This window comes from Dasypus novemcinctus, chromosome 14, assembly GCF_030445035.2.
Source record: "Dasypus novemcinctus isolate mDasNov1 chromosome 14, mDasNov1.1.hap2, whole genome shotgun sequence".
Lineage (NCBI taxonomy): Eukaryota > Metazoa > Chordata > Mammalia > Cingulata > Dasypodidae > Dasypus > Dasypus novemcinctus.
This window is the reverse complement of record NC_080686.1, coordinates 36,020,660-36,042,004: the sequence shown is the minus strand read 5'-3', so window position 1 is coordinate 36,042,004 and position 21,345 is coordinate 36,020,660. Positions and strand designations below refer to the sequence as shown.

The following is a 21,345-nucleotide window of genomic DNA, read 5'->3' as shown; positions in this document are numbered from 1 at the left end:
AAACATAACTTTTTAAATTTTGATTAGATTACTACTTAAAAAGATCTGTTTTGAAGTGTACTTTGCACTTAACACAGATCAAAACATCTAGGAAAAGTCAGTATTTTACATAGTTTACTTAAATTTAAGGCTTTGTTTTCAATGTTTTTTATATGTCATTAGCAAATTTTGTAATCCTTATCATAGGACTTTTTCAGAATGGCTAAAGTAGCATTTTTTTAGTTTATACAAGCTCAGGAGTGTGAAGAAGCTGTTCTAGTCGCTGCAGCACTTATGCTGATTATTATTGTTTACACTTTGATTAATAATTGGTTTCCTTTAAACCACCTAAATAGACTCTATGTTCTTTATACATATACTGAATATGGGACTTTCTTTCCTTTAAGCAGTTTTATTGAATATATTCACAAATCATATAATCCATCCAAATGTACGGTTGATGACTTTTAGTATAATCACATTCATCATTGCAAAAAATTTTAGAACAATTTCATTACTCCAAAAAGAAAAACTCCACACCCCTTAGCAGTCACCTCTCAGTCCCTTTACCCTTCCCCAGCCCTATATAACTACTAATCTAATTCCATCTTTATAAATTGATTTATATTTACATTTTATACAAATGGAGTCATACAATATCTAGTACTTTGTGTCTGGGTTCTTACACTTAGCATAATGTGTTGTTTGTTTGGCCGACATTAACATCTTATGACATTAATATACATTTGTTCAGTTTCAAAGATAAATAGTCTTATATATGCAATAATACCCATATTCGCATTTCACATGAGGTTTTACAGAGCATTGTTACATTTTTTAGCTTTCCTTCTAGTAATAAATGTGATCTTAGACTTGCCCTTTCAACTGGTGTCAATACCATGGGCTTCCTTGATGCCTCAAATTATAAATTTAAATGAGCAAATAAAAACAGAAGGGGAAACAGGAAATAGATTGATTGTAGAAAAGTGATAGACAGTACTTTTCACGTTAATTACACTTGTACTCATCATTCCAGGGATCAGAGATGGATAGGAATAAGCAGAATGACTGTGACAGCCCTTTGTCCTTGCTTAATTGATTAGTCATCTTTTTTCTTTATTGAATAAACCTCTTTTTCAGGATTTAAACAATTGATTTAATTTTTCAGACTGGGGAAAACAAAGGATGGAGTGGTCCAAAGGCTGGGTTTCCTGAACCAACTAGTAACAGTAAGTTTTCACTTTTATGTTATCTGCGCTTGGTGTTCTTCACTGGTGATTAGACTGTTCCTGGGTATTTATGGAATTTGCCTGTGCACAACAGCCATGCCAAGTGTTAAGGAGGATGCAAAGGATTGTGTCTACTTTCCTGGAACATAGAGAATAACTGGAAAACTGAGGCACATGGACTCATGTCCTTAATGTTACACCGCTGCAGTGGAGTACCATTTAATCGACAGAACGGTGACATTCTTTATCTAAGTTGTAGTTTTTAATTGTAACAACATTCTTATACTATAAATAAATGAAAAAAGAAAAACGATTAGAAATAAGTCCTCCCAAAACACTTTTGTGTCCTAATTGTTTTTAGGTACATGCAAGTTTTTAAATAATTATAATCATAATATGGATAAAAGTTTGTATTATATTGTTTTCATTTAGCATGGCCATAAGCATTTTTCACGTTGTGAAACTCATTAGTTTTGATATTTTACTAAAGTCTCTAGGTGAAATATCAGAAAGCAAGGAGTAAAATTATTCAGAATTTCATCCCATGTGTAGTATTATAAGATACTTAAAATCCACTTAAGTTTGTTCATTTTATTAAATATTTGTGAACAAGATATTGTGCATAGGAAGTACAAACATTTTTCTTTATCTTCCTTCCCCCTAGGAAAAGCATCTATTTTCACTGAAGTGACCCATTTACTATAAATCAGAGAGAAAAAAAACCCAGTCAGTGAAGAACTCAACCTACCTCATTTCCAACTCTCTCTCTTCCTTACAACCTCTGAAAGCTAAATAAGCTTAAAATATGCAAATTGCCATAATGGAGTGTCTTTATTCTTTTTTTCCCCACTTTCCACATTTTATTTACATTTTAAGGCTAACTTTAGACTTAAACTCACATATCTATACACCTACTTCCTTTTTGTTGGTTCCACCTAAATGCATGGTTTGCTCAACAAAGATTGTAGACAAATATTTGGCATGTCTGATAATAATATGTAATACATAGGAGTGGCTTTTAAGAGGAATTCATTGATAGCCCCAACTTTAAAATTTTTTTTATAATTATAAATACAGGTATAAAAAAAATATTTTTGATGCTACTAGTAGTCAGTATCCACAGTGCTTCAAAATTTAACACACTTGGTGACAATATTCATTGTACCTGCTACTTTAAACAATTTAAATTGTAGATCTTTCACTAAGTAAGTGGATAAAGCATGCCAATTTTTTTTTTTCTTCGTGAGATCAATTTTCAGACACATATATCCTTCCATGGCAGTCTGACACTTCTTGTATGCTTTCATCTTAAAAACCTGAATTCTGCTTTGAGTACTTCAGATTTATGTTTAAACGACATTGCCTTGTTAAGAGAAAAAATAATTGTGCTGCTTTTTCCTCCTATTACCTGAGAACATAATGGTGAATGTATATTAAATATATTCTTAGAAATGCTTGGGCTATGTTTCGCTGGAATTCTTTTACTTAATGTATTTTGCATTGTGATGCTTAAGTCATGAGTAGAAGGTTGTTGATTTGACAAGTTTGAGATCCACTAACATTAATTGTTGTATATTTGTCCTTCTGGTGGTGTGGAAGCTTCATTTTGCTAACATTGGTATACTCTGTGCATCCACCATTACACTGGAATTATTTATTCCATTCATATTAATTTTTGTTATAAACCTGCTTAGGGCTACATACTACTTTTAGGCTGTATATTCTGTCCTTGGTGGCCCAAAATCATGCCTGTCCACCTTGTAAGTGTCATATCTTCATCATTTTCAAGGCCCTAGCTAATAGTACCATCACCTATTCCTTTTTGTCCTTCATGATCTTCCAACAACCAAAAATTATGAGGAATTTTAACTCCTGTGGAGACTACCGTCTTTTCCCGTAGCCCAATGCAGCCACTTCTGAGTCTTTATTCTTCTGATGTTAGCAGCTTATCTCTTGATATATAAATGAAATTAGGAACAAACTCTTACCCAAAGCATCCTCTGGAGAATGGACTTTTGGGGTCATCAAAATTAGCCCCTTGAAAGGAATTTTACAGCGATGTGTAATGGAATTCTTGAGTTGGTTTCTGGGAGTAATTTAAATTAATCTGACTCTGAGCCCTTAGAGTCCAAGGGCTGGTGAATGTGATGGGCTTAGCACATAACCCAAGGTAGAAAATGGAGTATGTTTAGTATTCTTAGAGAGCTTGTATTTAATTCCTTTAATGTTTGAATATATAGGTTTATAATTACTTGGTAAGGTATGTGAGAAACATTAAATCGAATGTGGTTTTATGTAAAATACTTAGCACAGTACTGTTTCCTAGTAAGTGCATAATGAATGTTGATTTCCTTCCCAACCTCCTCTCTCCCTTGTGTGAAAAATGATATCATTCTGTGTAGATTTGCCAAAAATTCCCTTATTATACTTTTTCTTGTCAGATGTTTTTTGCAAGTACACGATGACCAAGAAATATATAGTTTATTCTTGAATAGTCCTATTTTGGCACTAGACATTTGTTTTTATCAAAGAATATAAACATAATGTAATAGAATATGGAAGTCAGATAGCTATTAACTTGACACTTTTAAAATGAAAGCATACTGTCAATCGCCTGAAGCTCTATTGAATAGTGAGCTGTATTTCACACTTAATTTCATGTTCCTTGATTATTATTATTATTATTATTACTATTATTTTACTTCTAACGGATACTGGAACTCCTTTACAAGTATGAGAAGGGATATCACAAAAAGGCCAATAAGTTTAAGTGATCAGAAATGTGTAGGAATGCATAAAAGGTTTGTTTAGATATCAAGTCAGACGCGATAAAGCTATTTGAAGCCAACTTAAAATTTAATCAAACTGCTAACACTTTAGGAATTGCTCTGGTCTATAGTGGGTTCAAATTGAGAATTTGAAGGAAGAGTGATGCCTCACCTCTTTCCAGCTGTGGAGAGTCAGGTGAGGAAGCTAATAAAGGGTTTTTTCTCATTTGAACACCCTAAGAGTCCCTGTCTTGGGTTACCGTGGAGTACCTGGGTAATCCAGCTCCAAAAGGTTTCATTCCCCAAGGACAAACTCTCACTAGGGAGGCTCCAGAGTCCCCTGGAGCCAGCTCTTAGCCACTGAAGTGTAACATTAGGAAAAGTTTCTCTACTTAAGAATTGATCACTCGTGTGTTACATTCATATATTATGGTAACATTTAGGTTAAATTCTCCTGTACATAGTTAGTTCCTTAAGTTTGAAGTACTGCCCTAAGTGATTTCTGTCCTGAGAAGGAAACCTGTGTTAGCATTTGGCCGGCAAAGGTTAGAGCAGCGATCTCTCAGGATGGCACGTGTGGGGGAAGACAGGAATTTGAGCTTGCCAGTGCCGGCCGCCTCACTGACATATTGTCTGATCTTGAACAACTCATTTTTTACTTATCGTTCAATGTGCTCTGTTAGAGGAATGCACACCAACTTATAACGCTGAGAATCTTTGATTATGTAACATTTGTAAAGGTGATGAACCATCCTTGAATAACATCTGAAAGGCAACGTATTACTTTGTAAAAAATAGAATATCATCTTACGACAGACTCTTTTCTTCATTAAACTCTATATTACTTCACAAATTGTAGTTTAAAAATTAAACATTTAAGCAAACCATTACTTGGATAAATAATAAGAAATTAACTTGGAACTGCAGTGTACTCAGACTGAAAAAGGAGGATGCAGAATTGGAATGGGGGAGGGGGTAAATTTTTATCTCGCATAGACAGCACCTGACTATAAGCAGACAAAAAAGTTAGTGTACATGTGTACTTAATTTTTGAGGTGGGAGATATGTTTTAAAAGATTACAGTCATAAGAAACTGTTAACAATTACAACTAAAAAATAGTTTAAATGGTTTTACAAGTGATTATGATTACATAGCCTGGTTCCTCAATTTATTTTCCTGGCTTGATTGCCTCCAGATTTAAAATATGGACCTAATTTTTGCATGCTTTTTAGGCTTCCTTCATTGTTCTGAAATGCAGCAGAAGGTATACTCTTCTAAGTGTGTTTTTACCCTTTGAATCATTGTCATAATCTTATTGAAGTACAAGAACACATAATTCTGTAATGTAAGGTTTGTGTTCAATTTAGCATGGGGCAGTCTTGCATTTGGCATGCACAGAGAAAACCAGAGTTTTACAGATTAATGACTAACAAGTTTTTTAAAAGATCATGCATTTTATATATCTACTGATGGCTCATGGAAAACTTTCTAAAATATTTAGATACAGTTCACTTGATAATATCTTTTGGTTTACTCACATTCCCTGTCTCTTACTAATAGAAGGTTTTACTTAAAAACAGGTTCATTGTTTCTGAAAGGTGAATTCTAGCTTAATTCAAAATTGGACGAAGCTCAAAGGTATTCACTGGTATGTTCTGAATCCACCCACTAAAAGATTATTTGAAGGCATTTTTCACATAAATATTTTTCCGTTAACCTTTTAAAAAGTTTTATTTAGCCCTTGTGAAATAAGCTGGCTCTTCTAGGTTCATTAGAGATGACCCAAGACAAATATTTTTGGGATAAAATAAGAGTGTTTATTGACCTTTTCGGAATTGTAGTTGATTTTAAAATTTTTGTCACATTTGTTTCATATCCATTATTAAATTCTGTATATCCTGACACCAGTAGGCTCAATAACATGACATTAGATAGACTGTGTTCCTGTTTCCCCACATGCTGTACACTGTATTTAGAACCTCTCCTTTTTTATTCTTTTTTTTTTCTTTCTTTCTTTTTCTCTGGGTGGATGAGAGTTATATTTTTAAGGTAATAGATTAATAAATTCTTTCTTAAATAGTGTTTTGGGAGAGTTGCTTGAACAATTCCTTTTTGGGACTTCCAAAACACAAATCACTTCGTAATGAGACAACTAAATTAGTTGATGCCAATGGAATTTAAATATAAACATGGGTGATCCAACTTAATTATTTAGTCATAAATACTATGTTAGAAAGGTAAGTGTGCAGCTAGCTTATAGCATCGATAATTTAAAAGGATTGGCGGGTGTTAAGGTATGAATCATGTCCTCCCAGAAAGGCGTGTTCAGGTCCCAACCCCTGGTCCTGTGAATGTGAACCAGTTTGTAATAGGCCTTTGAAGATGTTAAGGTATGCCCGGATTGAATGAGGTAGGCCTTTTCCAAGATGACTGAAGTTCTTATAAGCAAAGGAAGTTGGACACGGAAGGAGAAGCCATGGGAGAGGAAAGAAGCCAAAAGTCAGCAGAACCCAGAAGATGAGAAGATAGAGCCATTTGATGGAAAAGCCAAGGAGCCCCAAGGATTGCTGACAGCCAACCCCAGAATGTCCAGTGTTCTAGGACAAAGCATCACCTTGCTGATGTTGGAATTCTTCCAGCCTCAAAAGTGTGAGCCAGTAAATTGTCATTGTTTAAGCCAACCTATTGTATGATATTTGTTTTTGCATTTAGAAACTAGTGAGTTTTTTTGTCCCCAGGCAGTCAGTACCTGAATTCCTGGTGGCTTTTGAACAAAATTAGGCCCCATAAGTGGGGGCTATTTAGCTGGAGCAGCTGGGGGCAACAGGACAAACACATCCTTGTTTCTGTTGCTGTGGCACCTGGTGAGGCTGCAGGTGGAAATGGCTGCTTTACCCAGAGAAGAGGAAGAAATACCCAAACTTTCCAGAAAGACATGCCGTCCCTCTCACTGTGTTGACCTGCCAGAGTGCTGAGAAGCCACAGTCTTTTTTATAACTTTGACAAAGATTGCCCACTGAATCTAGGAAGATCAAAGATAGGGCTAAGCTTGCTTCTGTTGTACTCATACCATTTAAGCCTGTGTTTCCAGACCCATTCATTTAAAGGAAGATGAATCTGAAACTAGAAAATAAGTCTTTAATGAGACTAGCACAAGCAGCATATATTTCTGAAATATTTTCAGGAAAGATATAATGAGTTTAAATTTTGTGATTTAAAAACGTGTTTTATCATATTTTTACACAAATACAGATTTATTTCAGGTATATGTTTTTGTAAAAAAGGAAATCATGTAAGGAATTTAAGGGTGCAGTAATTGTTCTTAGGATGAAAGTGCATTGCGTAAGAGCAAAGATGGTCCTATAAAGAAAAAAATATAGAAACATAAAAACTAAAAAAAAATTCAAGGAACAGCATAAGAAAATAAAAAGACAAATGACAGAAATCATAAATTGTAACATATATAGCAACAGATTACATACAAAGAACACATATAGATCAATCACTAAAAGGTAGAAACCCCAAGAGAAAAATGGCCAGAGGACTTAAGGAAACATTTTAAAAATAATAGGTACTAAATAATGAAAAAGTGCTCAGTCACAGAACAACAGATTGAAAATAAGTCTTATGCAGTTTTTGACCCATGAAAATTGGCAAGGATTTAAAAAATGATAATTCTAACATTTGGGAAAATAGACATTTACATACTACTGGTAGGATTATGAATTAGCATTGCCTTTTCTGGCGGAAATTAGCAATAACTATACAAAGCTTAGGCTGTTTCTTTCTAAAGCTTAATTAATAGGTTTGGAAAAATATAAGAAAATATATTTCCATAATAAACATATAATGGTTTTATAATCAGGAAAAAAATCAAATGCATTTAAAACACAGCTACACAAACTTTGGCCTCAATTGTACAGTCTGGCTAAATTTAAGCATAAATATTACATATTAAAATATGTAGTATTTATATATTTACTACATAATATATGTAGTAAAGTTCACTGGGGAACCTTTTATGATTTTTTTTCTTTTTTTTTTTAATTGGAAAAGACAATTGACATTTTCTAAAGTCTGAAATTTAAATTTCTGAACCAGAGATTAAATTTAAATTTCTGAACCTCATTCTGAGAGTGCTATGGGGATTGAAAGGTGTTTAAAATTAGTATTTCCAAAACAAAGAACAGACCATAGTGATAACACATAGATGAAAGTCTCCCAAAGCTTGAAAGTTGAAGTATTTTTTAAAAAGATTTATTTATCCCCACCCCCCACCCCCCAGTTGTCTGCTCTCTGTGTCCATTTGCTGTATGTTCTTCTGTGTCCACTTGTATTGTCAGCAGCACCAGGAATCTGTGTCTCTTTTTGTTGAGTCATCTTGCTGTGTCAGCTCTCTGTGTGTGTGGCCCCATTCCAGGGCAGGCTGCACTTTTCTCGTGCTTGGCGGCTTTCCTTATGGGGTGCACTCCTTGCGTGTGAGGCTCCCCTACACGGGAGACCACCCCTGTGTGGCAGGGCACTCCTTGCGCGCATCAGCACTGTGCATGGGCCAGCTGCACACGGGTCAAGGAGGCCCCGGGGTTTGAACTGCGGACCTTCCATGTGGTAGACGGATGCCCTAACCACTGAGCCAAGTCTGCTTCCCCATTTTAATATTTGGTTTTCATTTTTCATATCTTATTTTCATCTGTTTTTTTTCTCCTTTGGTTATCCTTTCTGCTTTTCTTTCTTCTATACTCTCCTCCAAACCTCTCCTATTTTTTTATTTTTTTCTTTCACATAAGGCTTCCTTTAATATTTTCTGCAGATGTGTATTCCTTTTTATGTGTCATCTTGCTCTGTCAGCTCTCCATGTGTGTGGGGCAGCTCTCCTTATGGGGCGCACTCCTTGCACGTGGGGCTCCCCTACGTGGAGGACACCCCTGCATGGCACAGCACTCCTTGAGCGCATCAGCACTGCACATGGGCCAGCTCCACACGGGTCAAGGAGGCTCTGGGTTTGAACCTTGGACCTCCCATGTGGTAGGCGGCTGCTCTATCCATTGAGCCAAATCTGCTTCCAAAAGTTGAAGTATTAAGAACTACTAAATGAATTTTCTTTGTTATCAAAGAAACTGTAAAATATACACAAGGAGAAAATAAGGGTAATATTCAAAATTACTCAATTATTGGCTTGCTTAGAAAGAGTTTTTATGAAGTCTCAAAGTGTATTACAATTGCCAAGAATTGTTAAAATGATGTGTTGTTATTTGTAAAGAGAAAAATAGGTTAATACTTGATACATGAAATATTTAACACATCCAATTTGTGAAACATGATGAAATAAACACCCATAAACCCACCACTCAATTTAAGAACAAGAACATTACCTTCACCTTTATCCTTTTTATCTGCCCCAAGATAACTGCTATCCCTGAATTTTCTTTGTAACTGCTTTACCCTGTATTTTTTGTAGTTTTATCAAATGACTCTTTAAAACAGTAAATGTTTACTTTTGCTTTCTTTTTTTACTTAAAAAAAAGTATCTTATATTTTAAAAAAAAGAAAAAAGTGGTATCATAACTGTGTCATCTTTTGAAACATTATTTCCCACTCAACATTGTGGTTCCAAGATTAATGTATTTTGTTACATATGGCATTTCATGCATTATGTGACTAGTCCATGATCCATTCTCCTGTTGATCCAAGTTTGAGTTATTTTCAGATTTTTGCTATTACAAACAGTATTACTATGAACATATTTAAACATGTCTCCTGGAATACATGTAGAAAAATTTCTGGGAACACATATAAGAATAAAAGGATTATACGGTTTGTGTAAATTCAAATGTACAAGAAATGCTGATTGTTTTACAGTTGGGAGCCCTTCATAGTATCTAGTTCTCCATGCTGTGAGCAATAGAAAGCCTTTTATCACTTTTCTTACCTTTAATTTTATTCTTGATAACGAATTTAGTTGAAGATCAGTTCAAATTTCACTATACCAGTAATCTTTTTTCTTTTTCTTGCCTATTTTTGCTTAGTTTTTTTGAATAATTGAAAATAAAAATACAAAAGGTGCAAAAAATCTCTTCCTCCTTTTGTCCCCATTAGTACAGTTTCTGCCCTGTCTCCCAAACAGGTAACTGATCATTGGTTCGTTTCTTTTGTAACATTCCAGAATCGTTTCATATATATATACAAATACAAATATTTATTATTTTACCCTTAGCATCCCACATACTCTGTTCTACATTTTTTTTCCCCTTAGCAATATGTCCTGAAAAACCGCACATATTTATATGTACAAGGCTTTGTTATTACTTAACTAGTTTCTCATTGATAGATATTTGGATTGTTGGCAGTGTTTTTCTATTGTAGATAATTCTGCTATGTAAAACCTCACACATGTCATTTTACATGTGTGCTAGTACATTTGTTAGATAAATTTCTGCAGGTGGAATTCATGCGTCAAAGAATAAGTATACTTTTAATTTTGATAGATGTTGCCAGAATACTTCAACTGAGACTTACCAATTTACATTCCTACCAGCAATATATGATACTTCCTGCTTCTCCACCTCAGTAACACAGTGTGCTATGGAACTTCTGGATCTTTGCCAATCTGATAGTTGAAATATGGTGTTCAGTACAGTTATATTGTACATTTCGTTGATTATGAAAGAGATTGAGCATGTTTTTGGTACATTAAAGAGCCTCGCTATATTTTCTCTGTCAATAATATGCTCATATCTATTGCCTATTTAAAAATTGGATTATTATTCTTTCTCTACTTATTTGGTAGCAGTGTGTATGTGTGTGTGTATGCCCTTACAGTAAGTTGCAAATATTTTTTCTTTGTTTTATGATGGAAAATTTTTATTTTAAAATGCATTTGGGGAAGTGGGTATAGAAAATGGGGAGTGGGTGTAGCTCAGTGGTTGAATGCCTGCTTCCCATGCGTTGCACTCCCAGGTTCAATCCCCAGTAGCTCCTAAAAAATAAAAATAAATAAAATACATTTGAATGATTTTTCTCCTATAGTCTTTTCTTTTAAAATTTGGAATCTTGATATATTTCTGTAAACTGAGAATATAAATATTCTTTTATCTTTTAGATCTTTTGTAGTTGCATTTTTTTTATCTTTAAATTTTTGATCCATCTGGGATTTATCCTAAAGTATGGATCCAACGTTATTCCCCACTGATTTGAGACTTTGATGTTATCATATACTAAGACTGTTTTTGTATTTGGTTTTATTCTGGACTTTGTATTCTTTTCTGTTAATTTGACTACTTATTCAAGCAACAGTATTGAGTGTTCATATTGTGATTTAATATGGACTCATGTTAAAACTTTATTTAAAACATGGGGGAAAGGGGGGGAGATAAAAAAATAAAACAAATGTGAATGAAGAAGTTCTAGGTCCATAAGCTCTTTGAACATGGAATACAAGTAATTGAAAGGATAAAAGTCCCCTTGACACCAGAAATAAGAGGTGTAGGGTGGTCAGTGCCTCAGTCATAAGGCATTAAAACGAGCAACAGAAAGCTGGATGGTTGAAGGCTGTTAAGTTTCAGAAGACTGTGTGTATAATGGATGCATCATCAATATTCAGAAAGTATTTATTGACTACACTGTAGTAATTTTGAAATAATTGGTGATTTCAATCAAGTTGTTAAAAATTTAAATTGCTTCTTAAAAAGCTAGTAAATCTGGAAGATAGACATGGGTACCCACTTCCTCCAAATTTTAAAAGTTGGGAAAAAATTAAAAATTAAAAGAATTAAAAAACCCAAACAGACAAACAACCAAAAAAAGTGTCATTTGAAAAAAATTCACCAAAATTTTTTTGGTTTATAAAATCACAAGTAACCTATGGCACAGTATCAGACATAGTTGGTACTCAGTGTTTGAACCAATGAAAGAATGCGTTTTCATTCACCTCCCACACTGTATTTAAGTACTTTATATGCCAGTTAGCTTCCCAAATTAGTTTGAAATCGAATCCTAGACATCTAGATATCTTCTAGACCTGTCTTTCTCAGCTTGGTGCTGTTAGACTCAATATGATAATGAGTGGGATTTTTGCTATTTAATGTTACATTCATTCTTAATAGAGTGCTTTGCTTTGATTTAGAATTATATCTGAATTCTTATATAAAGCTGTTCTGAATCTCAGATTGGCAGTCTTTGATGGAAGAGATAGCAAGATTTATTTTTACTTAATAAATTCAGTCTGCTTGAAAAATAGGTTCTTAAAACATGGTGTGCCTAGAGGGAAAATAACACAAGGAAGCCTAATTGTGAAAGGCTGGAGAAGGTCTGATCTCTCATTTTTCAAAATGGGAAAATAGAGGCTGAAGTGATTTTACAACTTGCCAGGGGACATAGTTAGTTAGAGGTACTGAAGAATTGAACTCATGTCTTCTGATTCTAAGGTCTGTGCATTTGCCAGTAGTTTATTTTTAGACATTTTGCTTTTTTGTAATAAAGATGAAAAAAACTATGTTTTTTAGGGAATTCTGCTAAAATTAAGTATGCATTTTCTTGAAAGAATATTTTTTATGTCATGTACCAAAATCTTTTTTTTTTTAATTTAGGATGTTTTGTAACATGGAAAATGTCCAAACTATTGTTCCAGATAGCAGCAGTTTGATACTTGGGTGGATCATATAAAAACACTAAAATGGCTGAGAAAGCATGTGAAGTGTTTGTTTTAACTATTATTACATCAATGGAACAACCATCTGCATGACTTGGTTTTTCTTAAGACTTAAAAAACTTCAGTAATAGTCCATTTTAAAAACCACTCACCAGGCTTTTTGGGTGATGTTATTCAAGTGTATTGTTTTATTCCAAGCTCTTCTGGTTTGTATTAAGATGATTCATAGACTTTTAGAGCTGATAGAGATTTTAAAGAACCTGTAGTCCAATTCATTTTACAAATAAAGAAAGCAGAGTGAAGAGGCTAGATGGTGCCAGACTGTACCTTGAACCCAGATAGCTGGGCTCTAGTGCCTTTACCACTATATTATTGTTGTCTTTTGTTTGTTATATTTTGTGTTAAATACAAAATATGTCAGACTTCAATTAAAAAAAAACTTTTGAGGGGGAATAATTCACACGTAGTTGTAAGAAATAATGCAGAGATACCCTATGTACCCCTTGCCCAGTTTACCTAATGGTAACCATCTTGCAAAACTCTAGTACAATTTAACAACCAAGCTATTGATACAGTCAAGATATAAAACATTTCCATCACCACAAATATCCCTCATGTTGCCCTTTTATAACCACATACATTTCACTCCCACCACCATTCCCTCCTTAACCCCTGGAAATCACTAATCTGGTTTCCATTTCTATAATTTTGTCATTTCCAGAATGTTATATAAATGGAATCAAATGGTATGATACCTTTTGGGATTGGCTTTTTTTTCACTCAGTGCAATTCTCTGGAGATTCATCCAGGTTATTCTAAAGTGTCAGTAGTTGGTTCTTGTGTACTACTGAGTAGCATCCCATGATATGGATGTACCACAGTTTAGCCATTCACCCTATTATAGGACACCTGTATTGTTTCTGGTTATTGGCTATTGTGAATAAAGCTGCTATAAACATTCATGCATAGGTTTTTTTGTGTGAATGTAAGTTTTAATTTCCGTGGGATAAATGCCCAGGAGAGCAGTTGCTGGATTGTATGGTAGTTGCATGTTTACTTTTTTGTAGCAGCTGTCAAACCAAGTTTTCCAGAGTAACTGTACCATTTTACTTTGTCACCCTCAATATATGAGTGATTCCGTTTCTCTGGATTTTTTTTTTTTACTGTTGAGATTTCGGAGGTTTTGTTTTGTTTGTTTTTTACATATTCTTGACATTATGTCCTTTGCAAATATTTTCTGTTGTTCTGTAGCTTGTCTGCTCTCTGTTGATTTGCTTCTGTGTCTGCTTGTATTCTCATCAGGCGACATTGGGGATCTCTGTCTTTTTTTGTTGCATCATCTTTCTGTGTCAGCTCTCCGTGTGTGCGGCGCCATTCCTGGGCAGGCTGCACTTTCTTTCGTGCTGGGCGGCTCTCCTTACCGGGTACACTCCTTGTGCCTGAGGCTCCCCTACATGGGGGGGACACCCCTGCGTGGCAGAGCACTCCTTGCGCGCATCAGCACTGCGCATGGGCCAGCTTCACACGGGTAAAGAAGGCCCGAGGTTTGAACCTCGGACCTCGCATGTGGTAGGTGGACGCCCTATCCATTGGGCCAAGTCTGCCTCCCTGTAGCTTGTCTTTTAATCCTCTTAACAGGATCTTTTGAATCAAGTTTAAGAACTCTTTGCCTCATCCTAGATGCTCCTATATTTTTATCTGAAAGTTTTATACTTTTTCATTTTGCATTTAAGTTTGTGATCAATTTGAGTTTTGTATAAGGTATGTGAGACTTAGTTTGAGATTCTGGTTTTTTTTTGTTTTTTTTTTTGCCTACAGTTGTCCAGTTGCTCTGGAATCATTTGTTCCAAAGTCTTTCTTTCCTCCATTGAATTTTTTTTGCACTTTTGTCAAAAGCCACTTGGGTATATTTGTGTGGCTTTATTTCTAGGTTCTCTATTCCCTTGATTCTGTGTGTCTCTTCCTTCTCCAATATTACAAAATTTTGGTTACCGGAGCTATAAAATAAATCTTGAAGTTGAGTAAGCTAATCTCACTGCCACGCACACCTTTTTCTTCTTCTTCAAAACTGTTTTAGCTATTCTGCTTCCTTTGCTTTTCCATATACATTTTAGAATAATCTTGTCTTGATCTACAAAAAGTCTTGCTGGAATTTTGATATGAATTGTGTTAAACCTGTATGTCAGTTTGGGTAGAATTGGCATATGTTCTGGTGCCTGCTTTGTTCCTGTTATGGGTCTCGTTTTCTTGTTTCTTTTCGTGTCCCATAATGTTAAACACTGGGCATTTTAGCTAATACAGTATATTAACTCTGGATACTGATTTCTGTCCCTCTTCTGGGCTTGTTTTTGTTGTTGTTTACTTATTTGTTTGTGCCTTGTCTGGACTGTTTTTGTGAAGTCTCTTGCTCCCACAGTGTGAAGCCTGTGCTGTCACTCCTCAGAGAGTATCCTCTTGGACATGCGCACAGTTCCCTGGGGGCACAGTGAAGATTTAGCAGAGCTCTCTTTTCCTGTCTCTCTCCCTGATCTCTCTATTAAGGTATCTGACTTGGGTGTCACTCTCAGCTCTTAGACTCCATTAATTACTAGTTGATTGCTGTATTGATTTCAACAATGCCCTGGAATATACATTGCCTTACAGTCTAATCCAATTAATTTTTTTTTTCTTTTTCAGGAGGTACAGGGGATTGAACCCAGGACCTTATACATGCTAAGCAGGTGTTCAACCACTAAGCTACACCCACTCCACTGATCCAGTTGAATTTGAGTTCCCTTGTAAGGATAGTTTTAGAGGCCAGTCTTTGAAGATTTGTTCTGACTCCAGGGTACTCTTAGCTCTTTACTTTGTTCTCTCTGACAACATTGTTTTCAGTGTAGTTTATTGCTTTTCTGAAGCTACCAGCCTCTTGTTAATTGATCACCACCACAATTTCTGTTGTTTTGGGGAGTGCCTTTAGGTTTGAACTTCCCCAGACTCTAATTCATATAAAGTCAGTTCCTTTGGAAGAGCGTCAGAGCACTCTGTTCTTCTGTACTGCCTCCTCCCCTGGGCAAAACCTCTGAACCACTGTTCCCGAGCAGGAGAGCAGACATTGGCCTGTTTCTCTTGGAGTGACACCCCAGCTTTTTTATAAGCAGATGCAAGGTGAGGGTGATCGTCTCTGGTCTTGGTGGCTTGCGTTTCCTGGCATGGTACTTTTGCTCTAAGAGCAAACTGGGGTTGGAGTGATTCTGCTCCAGGATTCTCAGCCAGCCGTGCCTGGAGTACAGCCTACTCCATGTGAGTGGAGGGGCTGCGTGGAAGAAGGGATCCCCCGACCTCTCCGCCACACTTGTCAGGGATTTAGCCTTTATAGCTTGGAGCTGGAGAGGATGAGAAATTCTGGCAACCTGCCTTTCCCAGTGACATGCCATATCCCTTGACTAGGGTTTGAGGAAAGAGAGAGCCCATCTTTTTAGCCACACCCACACAGACTGGCGTTTCTGACACACTGAGCTCAAGTGCCACAATTTTGTTCTTCTTATCAAGATTTATTATGTATTTTGTTGTATGCCCTTAGGACAATTTCCAGAGGCTTTAATTTTTTTTCCAAATAATTTTCACCAGATATTATTGTTTCACGGAGGAATAGGTGTACATACTCCCTCATGCCACCACTTAAAAGTGGAGTGGAACTTCCTGCCTTTTTTTCTTTATTGGAAAATTTGTGAGTTTATAGAACAATCATGTATAGTTCACAGGATTTCCATGCATCATCCCACTACCAAGACCTTGTACTGGTGTGGAACATGTGTTACAATTCAAGATAGCACATTTTTATCATTGTACTATTAACTAAAGTCCATAGATTAACTTAGGGTTTACTGTGTAGTATAGTTCCATGGATTTTTAAAAAAAATTTATTGTTACCTTGTATACAATTTAACATTTCCCCTTTTAATCACATTCAAATATTTTTTCAGTGCTTTTAATTGCATTCACTTAGTTGTGCTACCATCACCACCATCCAATACCGAAACATTTCCATCATTCCAAATAGGAACCCTGAACATTTTAAACTTTAATTCCCCACCTCTCAGACCCCTGGTAACCTATATTCTAGATTCTGACTCTATAAGTTTGCTTATCCTAATTATTTCTAATCAGTAAGATTATATAATATCCTCTTGCATGTGGATTATTTTACTCAACATGGTTTCTTCAAGTTTCATCCATGTTGTCGCATGTATCAGAACTTACATATATATATACATATGCACATTTATTAGAGAAGTTGTAAGTTTACATAAAAATCATGCAAATGTGAAGAATTCCCATACAACACCCCTCCACCAACACATTACATTGTTGTGGAGCATTTGTTACAGATTATGAAATAACATCATCAGATTGTTACCACTAATTATGGTCCATAGCGTACATTTGGTGTATTTTTTCCATACCCCCTTGTTATTAAAACGGTACTTCTTTGACATTGATGCAAGAATATTAGAGTTTTACTGTTAACTCTAGTTTATAGGTTACATTAATTGTATTTTTCCTGTGTATCTCCACAGTTTTACCACCTGGTAATAGTGATTCTAGTTCATAGAGGAACATTCCTGTATTTGTGAAGCTAACCACAATTCTCAACCACCTCTGGGTTTTCTGTTATTCAGTCCCTAGATTTTTCTCTGGCCTTCTTTCAGTTGACATTTATATCCCCAGACTACCCCTTTGAGCCACAGTCCCATTTATAAACCAGCTGTATGTTATACTTAATATAAAGTGTTATCATCAACTCTATTTCCACACTTCTACTGTCAAGCTAATTAAAACTTCTACATACATTAAGGATCAGTACCCCTTGTCAGCTATCATTGTATCTCCTAGTAACCTATACTGTAGGTATTAACTCCATGAATTTATTCTTAGTATTTAGTTCATATTAGTGAGACCACATGATATTTGTCCTTTTGTGTCTGGCTTATTTCACTCAGCATAATGTCTTCAAGGTTCATCCATGTTCCCAATTTCACTTCTTACAACTGCATAGTATTCCATTGTATATATATACCACATTTTGTTTATCCATTCATTAGTTAATGGACACTTGGTTTGTTTTTGCAATTGTGAATAATGCCGCTATATACATCGATTTACAAATGTTTGTTTGCGTCAGTTTTCAGTTCTTCTGGATCTTTTCCTAGTAAAGGCATCGCCAGGATCATATGGCAGTTCTATATTTAGCTTCTTGAGGAACCGCCAAACTGTCTTCCACAGAGGCTGCACCTTTTTACATTCCCACCAACACTGAAGGAGTGTTCCTTTGTCTCCATATCCTCTCCAGCACTTATTGTTTTCTGTTTTTCTAATAAAGGCCATCCTGTGTGGTGCAAGATGATAGCTCATTGTAGGTTTGATTTGCATTTCCCTAATAGCAAGTGATATGGAACATATTTTCATAGACTTCATTCCTTTTTACAGCTGAATATTTGTCCCTTGTATGTATATACCATATTTTATTTATCCATCCAGCATTTGATGGACAGTTGCGTTGTTTCCATCTTTTGGCAGTTGTGAATAATATTGGTATGCAAATATCTGTTTAAGTCCCTACTTTCAGTTCTTGGGGGTATATACCTAGTAGTGGGATTACCAAATTGTATAGTAGTTCTATACTTTGCTTTCTGAGGAACCGCCAAACTGTCTTCTACAGGGGATATACCATTTTACAGTGCCACCAACAATGAATGAGTGTTTCTATTTCTCAGCATCCTCTCCAACACATATTTTCCTTTTATTAAATAGCAGTCGTTCTAATAGGTATGAAATGGTATCTCACGTGGTTTTTTTGTTTGTTTGTCTTTTGAGTTACCAGGGACTGGGGAATGAACCCAGGACCTTGTATGTGGGAAGCTGGTGCTCAACCACTAAGCCACAGAGGTTTCCCTGAGTTGGTTTTTTCGTTTGTTTTGCTTGTTGCTTTTTTTCTTTTTCGTGTTTTTTTTTTTTAAGGGGGAACCAGGAACTGAACCCAGGATGTGGGAAGCATGTGCTCAGTTGCTTGAGCCACATCCTCTCCCTCTCATGTGACTTTTTTTTTTTAAGATTTATTTTAGTTTTTTTTTTTTTTTAAGATTTTATTTTATTTGTTTTCCCCACCTCCTCACTGTTTTGCACTTGCTGTGTCTGTTCATCTTCCTTGTTTCTTTAGGAGGCATCAGGAGCTGAACCCAGGACCTCTGTCCGATGTAGGAGGGAGGCACCTAATGGCTTAAGCCACCTCCATTCCCTGCTTTATTGTGTCTCTCATGTTTTTTTCCTTGTGTCTCTTGTTGCGTCATCTTATGGAGGCAACTTGCTGCGCCTGCCCATCACTACAGGTTGCTGTTTCCTTTAGGAGACATCACAAACCAAACCAGGGACCTCCTATGTGGTAGGCTTGAATCACATGTGCTTCCCTCTCATATGGTTTTAATTTGTATTTCCCTGGCTGATAAAAAGATGCTCATGATGAAAAGATGTTGAGCATCTTTTCATGTCGTTTCTGACCATTTGTATGTTTTCTTCGGAGAAATGTCTGGTCAAGTCTCTTGCCCATTTTCCAATTGGTGGCTTTTCTTTTTTTAAGTTAAAGGATTTCTTTCTTTATGAAAAAAAAAAGGTGTATTTTACTTATCTATTTTTCCCCACCCCTACACTGTTTGCACTTGCTGTGTGTGTATTTCTTCCTCATTTCTTTAGGAGGCATCAGGAGCCGAACCCAGGACCTCCGCTGTGGGAGGGAAGCACCTAATCACTTGAACCACCTCCACTCACTGCTTTTTATTTGTTGTGTCTCATTTTGCTTTCCTCCCTGTGTCTCTTGTTGCATCATCTTGTTGTATTAGCTCGTCGCACCTACCCATCACGCCAACTCACTGTTTTCTTTAGGAGGCACTGTCACTGTCTGCTCCCTGCTTTGTTGTGTCTCTTATCATGTTTTTCTTCTTGTGTCTCTTGTTTTACCATCCTCTTGCGTCAGATTGCCATGCGTACCCATTGTGCTAGCTCACTGTCTTCTTTAGGATGCACTGGGAACCAAACCAGGGACCTCCCATGTGGTAGGTGGGAGCTCAATCGCTTGAGCCACACCTGCTTCCCTGAGGGATTTCATTATATTTCTGAATATTAAACCTATATTGGGTGTGTGGTTTCCACATATTTTCTCCCCATTATGTAGATTGTCATTTATGATAAAGTCCTTTGAGGTGCAAAAGTTTTAAATTTTTATGACATCCTTTTTATTTTGTTTGTTTCTTGTACTTTGGGTATAAAGTCTTAAGAAACCATTGCTTAACCAAGGTCCTGAAGATGATTCCCTACATTTTTTTCTAGGATTCTGATAATTTTATATTTAGGTATTTAGGTCTTTGATCCCTTTTGAGCTGGTTATTTTTTCCTGATTTTTTTTCTTTTTCCTGAGATACAGAGCCCAGGGATTGAACCCAGGACCTTGTATATGGGAAGCTGGCTCTCAAACACATCAGCTCCCCTAAGTTTTTGTTGTTGTTTATTTGCTTGTTGTTTGTTTTGTTGTTGCTGTTTTTTAGGAGGCGCTGGGGACCAGACGCAGGACCTCCTATGTGGGAGGCAGGCGCTCAATCACTTGAGTCACATCCACTCCCCTCCTGTCTTCTTTTGGCATGCAAAATATATTTTTGTATGATATATTTCTTGTTTTTACACATCCTTTTACTTTTTTTTTAAATGGTAGATTTTCTTTTTTTTATTTCTCTCACCCCCCCCCCCGCCCCCATTGTCTGCTCTCTGTGTCCATTCGCAGTGTGTTCTTTTGTGTCCTTTTGCGCTCCCATCAGGCAGCACTGGGAATCCGTGTGTCCTTTTTTGTTGCGTCAGCTCTGTGTGTGTGGAGTGTCACTCCTGGGCAGGCTGCGCTTTTTTCATGCGGGGCAGCTCTCCTTGTGGGGTGCACTCTTTGCGCGTGGGACACCCCTATGTGGGGGACATCCCTGTGTGACATAGCACTTCCTGTGCACGACAGCACTGCACATGGGCCAGCTCACCACATGGGCCAGGAGGCCCTGGCCCTCGAACCCTAGACCCCCCCATATGGTAGGCTACACTCTATCAGTTGAGCCACAACCACTTCCCAACCTTTTTCAGCCTGCCTTTATTGTTACATTTGAAGTGAATTTCTTGTAGACAGCATGTAGTTGGGTAATGTTTTTTTAAATCCATTCTATCAATCTCTTTTAGTTGGTATATTTAGACCATTTGCATTTACTTGTAAATATTGATAGATTAAGCCTACACCTGCCATTTTATTTTACTTTTCATTTGTCCTTTATATTTTTCATTTCTATGGGGTATTTTTGTTTTGTTTTGTTTTGTTTTGTTTGAGGTACCAGGGCTGGGGATTGAACCCAGGACCTTGTATGTGGGATGATGGTGCTCAACCACTGAGCCACCTCAGCTTCCCTGGGTTGGTTTTTTCGTTTGTTTTGCTTATTATGTTTTTGTTTTTGTTTTTTCAGGAGGCACTGGGAACTGAACCCGGGACCTCCCATGTGGGATATGGGCACTTAACTGCTTGAGCCACATCTGCTCCCTCTCTTTTCTTTTAAATCCCATACCCTCCTGGTGGTCATTTGACCGCTTTTTAGAATTCCATTTCAATTATATAGAGTATTTTTGCATATATTTTATAGTTCAGGCTTTTTAGTTATTGCCTTA

At 36.4% G+C, this 21,345-nt stretch overlaps 1 protein-coding gene across 26 annotated transcripts in view; it reads left to right on the top strand.

The window, feature by feature from the left end:
• STAU2 (staufen double-stranded RNA binding protein 2) overlaps window positions 1-21,345 on the top strand; it is a 330,295-nt gene that overhangs the window by 184,975 nt on the left and 123,975 nt on the right. For all 26 annotated transcript variants that reach the window (XM_071207866.1, XM_071207860.1, XM_071207865.1 and 23 more), the window contains one exon: window positions 1,148-1,208. In XM_071207866.1, the coding sequence (XP_071063967.1) occupies window positions 1,148-1,208 (61 nt within the window). The remainder of the gene's footprint in view (window positions 1-1,147; window positions 1,209-21,345) is intronic.